At 41.7% G+C, this 13,643-nt stretch overlaps 1 protein-coding gene across 1 annotated transcript in view; it reads left to right on the plus strand.

The window, feature by feature from the left end:
- Positions 1–6,430: 6,430 nt before the first annotated feature.
- The window catches only part of LOC115263162 (protein scabrous), a 173,757-nt gene continuing 166,544 nt past the window's right edge, over positions 6,431–13,643 (plus strand). Inside the window, exon 1 of the mRNA XM_029866088.2 lies at positions 6,431–8,329. Coding sequence (XP_029721948.2) covers positions 7,947–8,329 — 383 coding nt within the window. The 5' untranslated portion in view covers positions 6,431–7,946. The remainder of the gene's footprint in view (positions 8,330–13,643) is intronic.

Below are 13,643 nucleotides of genomic sequence, written 5' to 3' on the forward strand. Positions count from 1 at the left end.
GGATAACTTGAAAATGACTTGTGTCCAACCAAAAACCTGCGCTGTCGAGACTCCTTTGGGACTTGCGTGCTGCTCTGGTATTCTCTCAATAAATAGGTTCCCACTTCGTGAGCACAGCGTGGGCGTAAGCGCTGATCAGGGAACCAACTCTACGGTGACGAGGAGCGTGTTGACCTCCCCAGTTAACCAGTGATCGTATAAAATGTTGTATAAGATGATAAAATGGAGGTGATATACGTACATTTTACGTGCGCCTAAATGGAGGCATGTACGCACAACATCTTATACGATTACTGGTTGTCTGGGTCATATGCCAGAGTATGGCAGAATTTTGCCCGACTCCAATCTGTGACTCCAAAGTTCGGACTACGGACTTGGCTCAGTCCTTGGATCTCAAGCTTCATACATAATGCCTTATTGGTTAGTTGTGCCAGTTTATCCTGCCGGACACATACATTACTAGTTCCAATTCTTGTCCGTTGATTTGCACTTAAAAAAAGTCGTTGTCGTTGAATCAGCTTGTGATCTTTCATTTTCGGTTTCTGTAACGGTTTTTTGGTTTCGAGAGGTTGTTTGCCTAAGGTCCCCTATCCAACGTGATGGGGCTGCCACCTTATGTATATTTTTCGGCGGAGGAGCATTTTAGACTCAGCCGCTGATGCCACAATGGACGCTGTTTGAGCCGCATCTCCTCGGTGAACAGACGTTCGTTACGTATATTAGAGTCCTTTCAGCGTCGTTTTAAGAAATTTTTGGGGCGATTCAAGCGATTCGAGGAGCATCAGGGCAGTGCATGAAGTCCCCTGATATAATCCTGAAAACTCCTAAAACGCTCCAGACTCCAGGCGCTCCAGTTCAGAGACCCCAAGAATCCTTCTGGGACCCTTTGAAACGTCTTTGAGACCTCATATAACAGCCTGACAGCCCTTGAAACGTCCCTGAGATCTCTTGAAACCTCTTGAAGCCTTCAGAGGCCCCCTGAAAAGTTTTTGAAACTCCTTGGAACTACTCTCAAGCTCCATGAGACCCTCTGAAACTCCCTGAGACCCCCTGAAATGCCCCTGATACCGCCTGCAGCCCCATGGAACTTCTGAAACACTTCTGTGAAATCCGAATGTCGGAAATCACAGTTTATGAATCAGCAGAATACTTGCCCACGTATATGAATCATTTTAGACACTATTTATGAATCATCGAATTTTTGGCAAATCTCGTAAAGCTCATGATACCATACCTCAATGGCTGTAGAACCATAATCCCAGAGCACATTATAGACATCTGCCAAAAATCTGAATCAATTTCAGGCAGGTGTGTCTACTTTTGAAATGAATAAAACTTCAACATGGTACTCTCACATTCAGTTGGCATGGGCCTGAATACTTTACATGCGCTAAAAGGTATCGCAAAACTGGCATCGAAGAGGTTTAAAGGCTACCCAGGTAACCAATAAGCATTTGAATAAGCCGTATTCCGGTTTAATATCTGCATTCGGCCTGCTTACTGCCGTAACATAACAGTTTGACTGCTAAACTGCCCCATATTAGAAATTCAAATGCTATTTAAAATCTGACAGCAGTTTCGTAGCATTTCAAATGCACGGTATATTTTGGTCAACAGGCATCATAACTGCTTCTTTATTGCCATGAAACTGCCAAGAGAGATGAGTGATGCTGAAACCACAACACATTTCCACTTTCTAATTTACGTGCCACGGCTGTAGATGTCATCATCATTCGCATGTTCAGTCAATAATAGGTAACAACGAATTAAATCAATGTGAAAATATGCATTGGCAAATTAATTCAATGGTTGGTTTTCTATGATCGATTTTATTATCGCACCTGCCGAGCTCATAGCATAACGAAGCAAATGCTGGTGTAAAACTCATGCCTTAAATAGATCACAAATCCAACGCGCTTTATCTGATCATCTATAGCTTACCCTGTCTGTAGCCCGGTTCAGCACCATGGTTAACCCGAGGATCGAGGGATCGAATCAAAATTTGGCCGAAAGCAGCAAAAAAACAGCAACAGCAGTTCAGGTCGTGCCCCAAGCTTCAAAAGTTCCACAGCAGGAGAGTGAGAAAAAAGAAGAGAAAGGGAAGCCGTAAAATGGGCAGGGGAAATATTTTGTTTTTATTTTTGACAATCTTGAGGATAGGAGGGATAAGCATTTAATCAGCCGTATATCGGGCCAAAACCTGCATTTAATTAGCACTAATGGCACATATACGGCAGATTAGCATTTTATGACCTGCTGTTAAGGTGCATATAGTGCCGAATTAATGCTATTTTAACTGCTTATTGGTTACCTGGGTATATATAGTCAATTATTGAAAATAGGGATCCATAAATGTTATTCATCGTTGCTTGCTATTATCTTGTGGTGTTATGTAGCGTTACATAAGGTTCAAATGAATAAGACGGCGATTTCATCGAAAATCTCATTTAGACCCAAGTTGAGGCCACCAACCAAGAATGCATTCACTCACCTGGCAATCATTTAACTCAAGCGTCTATAACTCACTTCAAAAGCTTGTTACTATAATGTGATGTTCGGCAAACTTGTGAGGTAGTGTTTTTCCGACAATTATCACTAGGGACAATGGAAATTCGCGATTTCGTGGAAGCCGCGAAATCCGCGAAATTGGGAAGTGGTCGCGAAATTCAAGAAATCCCGCGAAATGACGCGAAATTTGACAAAAATTAGAAAATAACCTCAAAATTCCACCAATTTTGAAGTTTTAAACATTAATAAGCTGATAACTTTAAGCAGTATAAAATAATTTGCGATTCCGAATACGGCAAAATAAAAGTTTAATGCATTTTACATCTACTTCTTTTCCGATTTTTCATCAAATTTGTTACTTTTGTGTAAATTTATGATCATGCCTCGCAAAATCTAAGTGAATTATTCTTTAAGCATGCAACATTGGTGTTTTCTTCAACGATACGACCAAAAATATGATGCCGCGAAAACACCGCGAAATTCGCAATTTGGCCCGCGAAATTTAAGAAATTTTGCCGCGTATTTCCATTGTCCCTAATTATCACCAAGGACGCCATATTGTAACTTTTATATTTACGGCGTGAAAGTGTTGGTACCACCTACTGTTACTAAATTATTGAATTTTGTTTTGATCATTTAGTACACGGGTTCCCAATCAGTGGTCCGCGGTGCTCTGGGGGGCGTGAAGCCAGTCCAGGGGGCCGCGATGTTACCAAAAAACCTCAAAAGCCACAATTCGAGGAACAAGTTTTCAGTATAAAACGCTCTCAGAAGGAAAAAAATTCGGCTGCGCCGCTATTTTTAATCAACACCTCAAATTAAATGTACATGTTTACATGTATATTATTGTTTACGAGATGTGAGTGTCAAATAAAAAAAGTATCATTGAGCGTCGAACATCCCTCCCACACATTTAATAACACGGTTTCGTTTATTTAATTTATTTTTTTTTCTTCAAAAATTTTCATTGGGCCCCGGATGTTTTGACAATTATTAAAGGGGGTCGCCACCTCAAAAAGGTTGGGAACCCCTGATTTAATATGAATTGGTAATACTAGAATTCTCACTCCGTAGAATGGGAGTTAGAACATGGTGTCCTTGGTGATAATTATGTTGGAAAAACACTACCCTATACAAGTTCTCCGAACATCACATTGTAGTAACAAGCTTCTGAACTGAGTTATAGACAAATGAATTTAATGATTGCCAGGTGGGTGAAAGCATCCTTGCTACCAACATGTTTTCAAATTCTGTTTTGTAGTATCTCTCAGCGTAGCTCCAAAATATACAATATCCTGTGCTTTAGACCAATAATCGTTCCTGATACGTTCTCCATCAAGTGTTCGGGAACGATAACATCATAAAAAATGGCATCGAATCTGTCGAAATTCATCCAGGTTCTATAAGATGCTGAGCATTTCTTGCAATAATAGAAGACCTGGTGAAATATATTTAAAACTTACTATGGGGTTTTACGACTGGAAACATGATGGAAAGGGGGATGGCTTTCTATATGCAAAAACCACAAAAACGATAGACGGTAGACACTACGACCCTTGAAAAAGGAAAAATCCCTAGGCCGAAACGTCGGGAATGTAGATAAAAATCGTTCTTGATTCAAAGACTGAGAAAGCCTTCCCCCTTTCCATATTTAAAACTTGCAAAATTTCATCCGATTTCCACCTGATTCATAAATTGTGCCATACCCTTTTTATCTCCACAATTTATGAATCAGGTGTTTTGTTCAAGAATGTGTGAAGTCGCCATTCTACAGCACTTTGCCTTCATAAACATGATCATTAAACATGTTACAGTAGGTTACTGCTCGATTTTTCCTCAAAAAGCTGTACAGAAACGTCTAAATTGTCATTTTTTTCCTAATCGACAACAGGCGTACGTCTTGCAAAAGCGACCACAAAAATGGCAACAATGACAACATTAAAACCACACCGCCAATTTTCGTTGATTTCGGAAACAATCGGATTCCGCGCTGTAACAACTGTTGTGGTGTTCGTTATACACAAGGATTTGTCCAACAAAAACACTTTTCAGATGTTTTGTGACAAGTTACCTTTTGATTTTGATATTCTGAGCAAGTTAAACTGAAAATGGTCGATTTTTGCGTGACGTAATTAATGGATGTTCCCCAATTTGGCCTAGACGCCATGACGAGAAGAACAAACCTGCCGATAATATCAAACATCGCCTTACATCTGCTTCTCTTGAAGTGGCAGGATTTTGAAATTTGTACTAGAAAAGTCAAGCAAATATCTAAACTATCCTAAAATAATAAGAATGAAATTTGTAGTCTTCAGAAAAGACAACTTTGCTAAACATTGTAAAACCAAGAAAATTTATACAAACAATAAAAATATAATTTTCCGTCTCCGCCATAGTTTTTCACACCCTTAGACTTGGCAGAATTGATCCAATATTTCACTAAAGGTATGGTGGTATCAAAAAATCGTGAAAATCCCCTTGCGCAAAATTTGACAGCCCTTAAGAAGGTTGAATAACTTTATTTAGGGTAATTGTTCCCATCGTTGTGGTAGTACCTAATGTTGCGGTAATGGCAATTGGCATCTTTAGCGGTGTTGAGATAATTCCATATTCTGAATCTGCATGTCAAACTGAGCCGAAATCCAAATTTTCATGAATTTTGGTGCCCGGGAACCTATTCAAAGATCAATTTGAAGTTTGTATGGGAGCGATTTGATGAATCACCCCTCCTCTCCTTGGATTTTGTACTGGGCGGAGCTGTCAAACAGTTGCCCAGCTGTCAAAAGGTGATTTGAAACAATCTCTTTGAAATTGATTTTAGGTATCAAAATAAAGCTCTAAAAACCTGAAAAAAATCATAGTGGCTCAGAAAAAAGTGCTCTTTCGTTTAAAAATAAAAATCAAATGATTTTTTCTTAATTTAAAAACCCAATTGAGCACTTTTTCGACTGAAATGTTACCAAAAGGTATTTTTAATAGATATATGGTGCTTAAATTATGAGATTACACCATTTGTTTGCTTAAGATTTGCCCAAAAACCTATTTAAAAAAAATCCTAAATGTGTTTGCTGCTGTGTTCCTATTGTTGCGGTAGTGTACCTAATGTTGCGGTATCCCATATGATTTCAATGGGATACCGCAACAATAGCAACATTAGGAACACATTGTTCTTTCAGATAAAAACGAATAAAATGCTCATAACAACATCAAAGAGGCAATATTTCGTTATTTTCCCGTAGATTAAAGATGGATTTTATTATTTTCAATTCAATCCATGTAAAAAGTTTGCTTGGAGCGATACAATTGTGGTTTAAACATGAACCCAGTGCTTGACTCCTCCATGATCGGATCAATTACCCTATTTAACATCGATTGTATTTTATTCAATTTAATTATGTGGCATTTTTGGTTGGGCCAAACTACTTCCATCACCCTATATTCCTTAGATAACGGAAATGAAGAAATTTATTTCATAGCTGTGTTTCATAGTAGAAAACCTTTGCATAACCACAACCAAGGTATCCAACTTTCTACTCAGATAGACATCACCGCAAAGGTCACCCTTTCATGAGCCTTCGTTCATTCGTCGTTCTTTTTCTCTTTATACTACCACCCACTCCTCCCACTTGCTGGGAGCAACGATAAACCGCAAGGTGGTATCCAAATCAAAACAAAGTGAGTCACCAGCAACCACCTCGCAGTCGAATGTGCCAGGACAGGAGTCCCACATGGCTGTGAGATCAACAAACGCCAAAACATCGCCTTCTCCGTGCGATGTTGTTTACGCTCTTCTATGCTCTCTCGAAAGCAACCGGCTGCAGCATGCTGCACCGAACGGAGCATAAAAGTAGAATGCTCTCCAGACATTCGCTCATGAGTAGGGTGTCTCTCACCACATTGCATTGTAGGTGGTTGGTAGGTTAGCAGCATAATTCCTGTGGAAATGCACTTCTGGAGAGAGCGTCGTATAAAAGCTATCGGTAAGGACACGTTTGTAGTCAGTCCATGTTGGAACCGTTGCGCAAAAAGGATACTTCTTGGTGGGAGGAAGGATACTGATACTGAGTGCGGTTGAAAGTTCAGTATAAGGATATCACTGAACGTTGAGTACGGTGCGTTGCGTTGATTAGCTCTCATCTATGTCAATCGCGTTGCGTTTTGTCGGAGGTGATAGTGCGTGAAATAGTACGAAAGTGGAGCACCACGGATGGGATACTGGGGCATATGCTGTGCGAACGTCAATGCACGCGGTGCACGAGGCGATGTGCTGTGTTTTTGCTCGGTGCGCTCTGCTATTGATTTTTCTGAGCTGAACGGAGCTGGAGCTCGTCCTGCTTGGAGTGTGAATTAAATATTTATGAATGGAGTAACGTTATCTAAGGGAATCAACGGATAGAACGAGAACGGCGTGTTTTTTCTGTGTGATGGAATTGTGAATTGTGCCGTGGAATCGTGAAAGTGAGTTATCCGTGACGGTGAACTGTTGGCTACGAATGGGAATTACAACGAACTGAAGAAGGTGCAGAAAGGATTGAATCGTAATCAACTCGTGGATTTGATGTGCCTCGCGTTCTGTGATCATAGTCTGATCATTTATTTATGGCTTGAACCCATTCACCCGGAATGATTTGAATGGGAATGTCCGTGGAATAGGCCATTTGTGTTACATTTTAGTTTTTTTTATCGGAATAGTGTCCAGTTGTCATCGTTCACGAATAACATTTATGTTTGTCAATAAACTTGTTCGAACAATTATATATCATTGCAAAACCAACATTCAGGGGAAAATAGCGAGGAAAAACGTCGGTTGTAAATTTTCCGGCTCCGCGAGTATCCCGGGAGTGTCAGATTCAAATCTGATCGGTGTGTGTAGCAGCGGTTGTTTACTTATTTATTGGTTGCTGCTCGAAATTTATTGGAATAATTGCGGCAAGCTGAAGTGAATTGTTGCTCCATGTGCGGGAAATAAAGTACCAAAAAAACGTGACACGACACATTGCCGAGCAAGCGGCGAATGTGTCGAAAGCTCGATTCAACGCCAGCGGGGTGCCTACCAGTCAGTGCAAACCAACACAAGAGGAAGAGGAAAAATTAACAAATTGGAGCCATAATTGCAAATTTATTGTGCATACCGCTTAAAGCGTCTCGTGCTTCGGCCGGAAAATCGTGTTACCTCGTTCCGTGCGGAAAATTCACGTTCTCCGTTTTGCGGTTTAGAACTGTATACAGTGCTAGTATCCTGTTGGCAATAGGGAGGCAATAGTTTATGTGTGTTGTTTCCCCAGCTGGATTCAGTCGATAAATAACGACTAGCTAAGCGAATTTAAATTGTTTTCACCAGGCAGAGCAGAAGAAATAATTGTTTCACTTCTACCAAGAAGAGTGTGCTCCGGTAGCTTAGTCTCTGCGGCAGGCGAACGTTCAATAAATTTAGTAAAATGGAGAATTTATTATCGAGGTTGGTGATTATCCTAGGATTAATAACGTTATCGGTTACGAGTGCCCTTGGAGGTCCGGCCAGTGGAAGCACATCCAACATCAACGGCAACAACAATGTGAACCGGGCTGCGAACGGAGCAAACCTCACTCCGGCGACTCGTTTCGACGATAAATCGGATACGGATCCTTTTGATGGGGAAACCATTGTGCCGGTCCTTTCACTGGAGGATCAGGTTCGGTTGCTAACGAAGCAGCTGAATACGCTCACCAATCAGCGACGTGAGGATTACAAAATGCTCGAAAACAGCTTGAAAAAGTACGTTCGGAAAAATTCTGTGCAGCTGACCAACGCCGAAATCCGGGAGGAGCTGGATCGAATGAGGTAGGTGATGCTTTTCCTCTGGGTGCGGGTTTCATGGCAAAAGGGATAATTGGTTTTGAGTTTTCATCAGCGAGCGGAGTGCGCTTTTTATTTGGAAAGATGAACTGGTTTGCCGGGCGTGTTCGCAAAAATTTCCAACAAACTGGATATGAATACGTTTGCGGGTGTGTTTTCTGCTATATCACTGAAAGCTTACACATTATTATTTCTTGTTTTGTGTGACTTCAAAATTCATCGTATGATTTTAAACGAAATCTTTTTCTATTATAACATCTATGGAATGTTCAAATTATAAAGCGGTCAAGTTATAACGTTGTATAAAAAGAAGACACAAAGTTCAAATCTCACCATCCTCACTTCATGTTTCAGTACATCACGTTCCATTAGATTTATCTCAATTAAAATTGTTCAACTTTATATCAATATGGTCAATTATTAAAGATTACGAACCTTTCGATTGCTAAAAAACTAATATGGAAACAAAATTATTCTGTAAAATTGTAAATTGTTCTTAATTGAACTAAAGCTTGAACCTTGCAACAGAACATTCTGGCTAAATTTCGCAGGAAAAATCTCTGGGGAAACCCTGGAGGAATCATTGGGGAAACCCTGGAGGAATCCCTAGAAAAAATCCTGAATGAATTCTTGGAGGAATCCCTAGGGAAATTCCTGCAGGCATTCCTGGAGGCATCCCTAGAGAAATTTGTGGAGGAATCCCTGGATGAAATCTCGGAAGAATACTTAGATAAATTCGTGAAGGAATTCTTTGAAGAATTCCTAGGGGAATCTCTGGTGAAAGTCCTGGACAAATATCTAATTGAATTTGTGGAGAAATCTGTAGATGAATTCCTGGAGAAATCATTGGAGAAATTCCCGGAGAAAACTCTAGAAGAATCCCTGAATCCCTGAGGGAATTCCTGAAGGAATCCCTGGAGGAATTCCTGGAGGAAATCCTGGAGGAAATCCTGGAGGAATTCCAGAAGGAATCCCTGGAGGAATTCCAGGAGGAATCCCTGGAGGAATTCCTGGAGGAATTCCTAGAGGAATTCCTGGAGGAATCCCTGGAAGAATTCCTGGAGGAATCCCTGGAGGAATTCCTGGAGGAATCCCTGGAGGAATTCCTGGAGGAATTCCTGGAGGAATCCCTGGAGGAATCCCTGGAGGAATTCCTGGAGGAATCCCTGGAGGAATTCCTGGAGGAATCCCTGGAGGAATTCCTGGAGGAATCCCTGGAGGAATTCCTGGAGGAATCCCTGGAGGAATCGCTGGAAAAATTCCTGGAGGAATCCCTGGAGGAATTCCTGGAGGAATCCCTGGAGGAATTCCTGGAGGAATCCCTTGAGGAATTCCTGGAGGAATCCCTTGAGGAATTCCTGGAGGAATCCCTTGAGGAATTCCTGAAGGAATCCCTGAAGGAATTCCTGAAGGAATCCCTGAAGGAATTCCTGAAGGAATCCCTGAAGGAATTCCTGAAGGAATCCCTGAAGGAATTCCTGAAGGAATCCCTGAAGGAATTCCTGAAGGAATCCCTGAAGGAATTCCTGAAGGAATCCCTGAAGGAATTCCTGAAGGAATCCCTGAAGGAATTCCTGAAGGAATCCCTGAAGGAATTCCTGAAGGAATCCCTGAAGGAATTCCTGAAGGAATCCCTGAAGGAATTCCTGAAGGAATCCCTGAAGGAATTCCTGAAGGAATCCCTGAAGGAATTCCTGAAGGAATTCCTGAAGGAATTCCTGAAGGAATCCCTGAAGGAATTCCTGAAGGAATCCCTGAAGGAATTCCTGAAGGAATCCCTGAAGGAATTCCTGAAGGAATCCCTGAAGGAATCCCTGAAGGAATTCCTGAAGGAATCCCTGAAGGAATTCCTGAAGGAATCCCTGAAGGAATTCCTGAAGGAATCCCTGAAGGAATTCCTGAAGGAATTCCTGAAGGAATCCCTGAAGGAATTCCTGAAGGAATCCCTGAAGGAATTCCTAATGGAATCCCTGAAGGAATTCCTAATGGAATCCCTGAAGGAATTCCTGAAGGAATCCCTGAGGGAATCACTGTAGGAATTCCTGAAGGAATCCCAGAAGAAATTTCTGAAGGAATCCCTGAAGGAATTCCTGAAGGAATCCCTGAAAGAATTCCTGATGGAATCCCTGAAGGAATTCCTAATGGAATCCCTGAAGGAATTCCTAATGGAATCCCTGAAGGAATTCCTGAAGGAATCCCTGAGGGAATCACTGTAGGAATTCCTGAAGGAATCCCAGAAGAAATTTCTGAAGGAATCCCTGAAGGAATTCCTGAAGGAATCCCTGAAAGAATTCCTGATGGAATCCCTGAAGGAATTCCTGAAGGAATCCCTGAAGGAATTCCTGAAGGAATCCCTGAAGGAATTCCTGAGGGAATCCCTGAAGGAATTCGTGAAGGAATCCCTGAAGGAATTCCTGAAGGAATCCCTGAAGGAATTCCTGAAGGAATCCCTGAAGGAATTCCTGAAGGAATTCCTGAAGGAATCCCTGAAGGAATTCCTGAAGGAATCCCTGAAGGAATTCCTGAAGGAATCCCTGAAGGAATTCCTGAAGGAATCCCTGAAGGAATTCCTGAAGGAATCCCTGAAGGAATTCCTGAAGGAATCCCTGAAGAAATTTCTGAAGGAATCCCTGAAGGAATTCCTGAAGGAATCCCTGAAGGAATTCCTGAAGGAATCCCTGAAGGAATTCCTGGAGGAATCCCTGAAGGAATTCCTGAAGGAATCTCTGAAGGAATTCCTGAAGGAATCTCTGAAGGAATTCCTGATGGAATCCCTGAAGGAATTTCTGAAGGAATCCCTGAAGAAATTCCTGAAGGAATCCCTGAAGGAATTCTTGAAGGAATTCCTGAAGGAATTCCCGAAGGAATCCCTAAAGGAGTTCCTGAAGGAATCCCTGAAGGAATGCCTGAAGGAATCGCTGAAGGAATGCCTGAAGGGATCCCTATAGGAATCCCTTAAGGAATCCCTGTAGGCATTCTTGAAGGAATGCATTTGAGAATTCCTGAAGGAATTCTTGTAGGAATTCCTAAAGGAGTCCTGGAAGGAATTCCTGAAGGAATCCCTGAAAGAATTACTGAAGGAATCCCTGCAGAAATTCCTGAAGGAATCCCTGAAGAAATTCCTGGAGGAATACCTGAAGGAATTCTTGAAGGAACCCCTGAAGGAGTTTCTGGAGGAATCCCTGAAGGAATTCCTGAAAGAATCCCTGAAGGAATTCCTGAAGGAATTGGAATGAGTATAATCAGTTTCGTACCTTTTAAGGTAATAATAATGAGAGCGTGTACAAATCACATCAGTGCAACCGCTGAAGAGTCAGTAAAATAATCCTTAAATACACCAAACTTAAGTACTTCAAAATCCCTATTCATGAACCCTGAATCAACAAAAACATAATTCTCCCCAATTTGCTCGGATTTTCCATCCCAGCGGTGAACAAGCCAGTACCAATTTAACAATCAATATAATCCCTTCGGTAAAATGCAAACAAAATGGTTAATCTATTCAACAAACCGTTCAAATAAACGACAACAGTCCACCAGTTGTTGTAGGTGCATACGCGGGTGCGCTGTAGTTTGTGCACTTGTCCCATGTTTCACACAAACAGTTTTTCTTTCTTCCGTCCGTTGCTGTTCTTTCCGTGCACAACCGCGCACCTTTGGCCCTCACGCGGTCAGCCCTGGTTAAACAATTCCGGCCAACTGTTCGTGGCCGACTGGTGGGGAAGGCAGAAAAGTGTATGTGCATATCAACAGATGTCGTACGTGTATGCTGCCTTGTTTCATTGTTATTTGCACAAAAAGCTTCAATTTTTAAATGGTTTTTGTTCATTTCCGATATTCGTGTGTTTCATTGTTAATTTCGTTACCCTGCTATCCACTGCTCGTCGACTGTCGCGCCAAACAGTGGCTCGAGATTTTAAATATTCGGTCATTTTTGGTTGAGTATCATTGTCGAATTTGGCAACGTCTCTAAATTTCATTACACTTTTTGTATTAAACCGCTATAATGAAATTCCAATGTTTCGCCTAACAGGCGTCGGATCACTTTACGGTCTTGGACAAAGTTGTTTGGTATATTAGTCCCTATAAAAATACTACAGGTTTTATTAACCCTCGAGCAGTCGCGTCTTTGACTACCTGCAACGACGCCATGCTCACGCTGTACAAGCGTGCATTTTTCATGGTGCGTGTACTCAGTACACGACGCGACCGCTCCCGGGTTAATTTAATGCTTGTGACACCTAGCGCCAAAAAACCGAAATCTTAAGATTTCTACATACATTTGGCCAAGTTTTCCAAGCTCGTTTAGCGCCCCCTTAGACTTAATAGATTTCGCATAAATTTTGAACGTAGCTTCTGGGAGTCCAAAACAACTGATTCGGAGGATAAGACTTGACATTTTTCGAATATTATGTTTTTAAGCGTGAGACACCCTTATTTTGACCCTCTATTTCGAATTTCATCCCTCTGTCCACCCCGTTGAAGCTTGTTGGCGTAATACGACCACTTGAAAACAGCGCCGATCAGAATGAACTGCTGCTCATTTGTGTACTCTTTTTTTCCGTGGTTTTGGGTGATTATTATCGATTGGGAAAACAACAACCGGCGACAAACGGCCGATTGGAGTAGAGTGCCCACCTTACCGCCCCCACTTCCAGTCCCGTTCAACCCGAGCACATCACGCAATTATTTCGGAACCACGACTGCTCACACGACAAATTGCAAATTGACCGTACTCTTCCGAGGAGGGGGTGCTCCTCTAGGGATCCTGTTTCCGTTTCACCGTGGGAGGAAGTCACGTTGATGATGCGCCCGCCGCAACTCGATAGCAGTTGGGGCGGGACCGGAAAGGGGCTGATTTCGATGGTTGGTTGTTTTTGGCACAGTGAACAAATGGTTTTGGCTTGTTTGGCTAGGCTGGGCTGGCTGGTGGAGAGGACACTACACTGTTTGACGAAGCAGGTAGAGGTTTTTTTTTTGTACTATGGAAAAGGCCGAAAATGGTTGTACCAGCGGGCGCGCACTAATTGATTCCGCATCAGTGGAGCGTATTTTCACAGATCGATGTGTGGTCATCAAAACAATGCAACCAATTCGAGAAGAGACAGATAGTTGAGTTGATGTTATTTGCAGACTGCATGGGACGAAAAATTTTATTTGAAAAGTGCATGATCAAAGGTAGTTTTTAATGGCTTAGTGAAAAAAGTGTAACATCTTCATATCCTTTTGTCTCTTACATTTTTCATTTCGACTTTTTTTTCCTTCTGACGTTGTGTTGTCCGAACTTTTGTAATAATAG

The sequence above is a fragment of the Aedes albopictus genome, chromosome 2 (assembly GCF_035046485.1).
Source record: "Aedes albopictus strain Foshan chromosome 2, AalbF5, whole genome shotgun sequence".
Taxonomy (NCBI): Eukaryota; Metazoa; Arthropoda; class Insecta; order Diptera; family Culicidae; genus Aedes; species Aedes albopictus.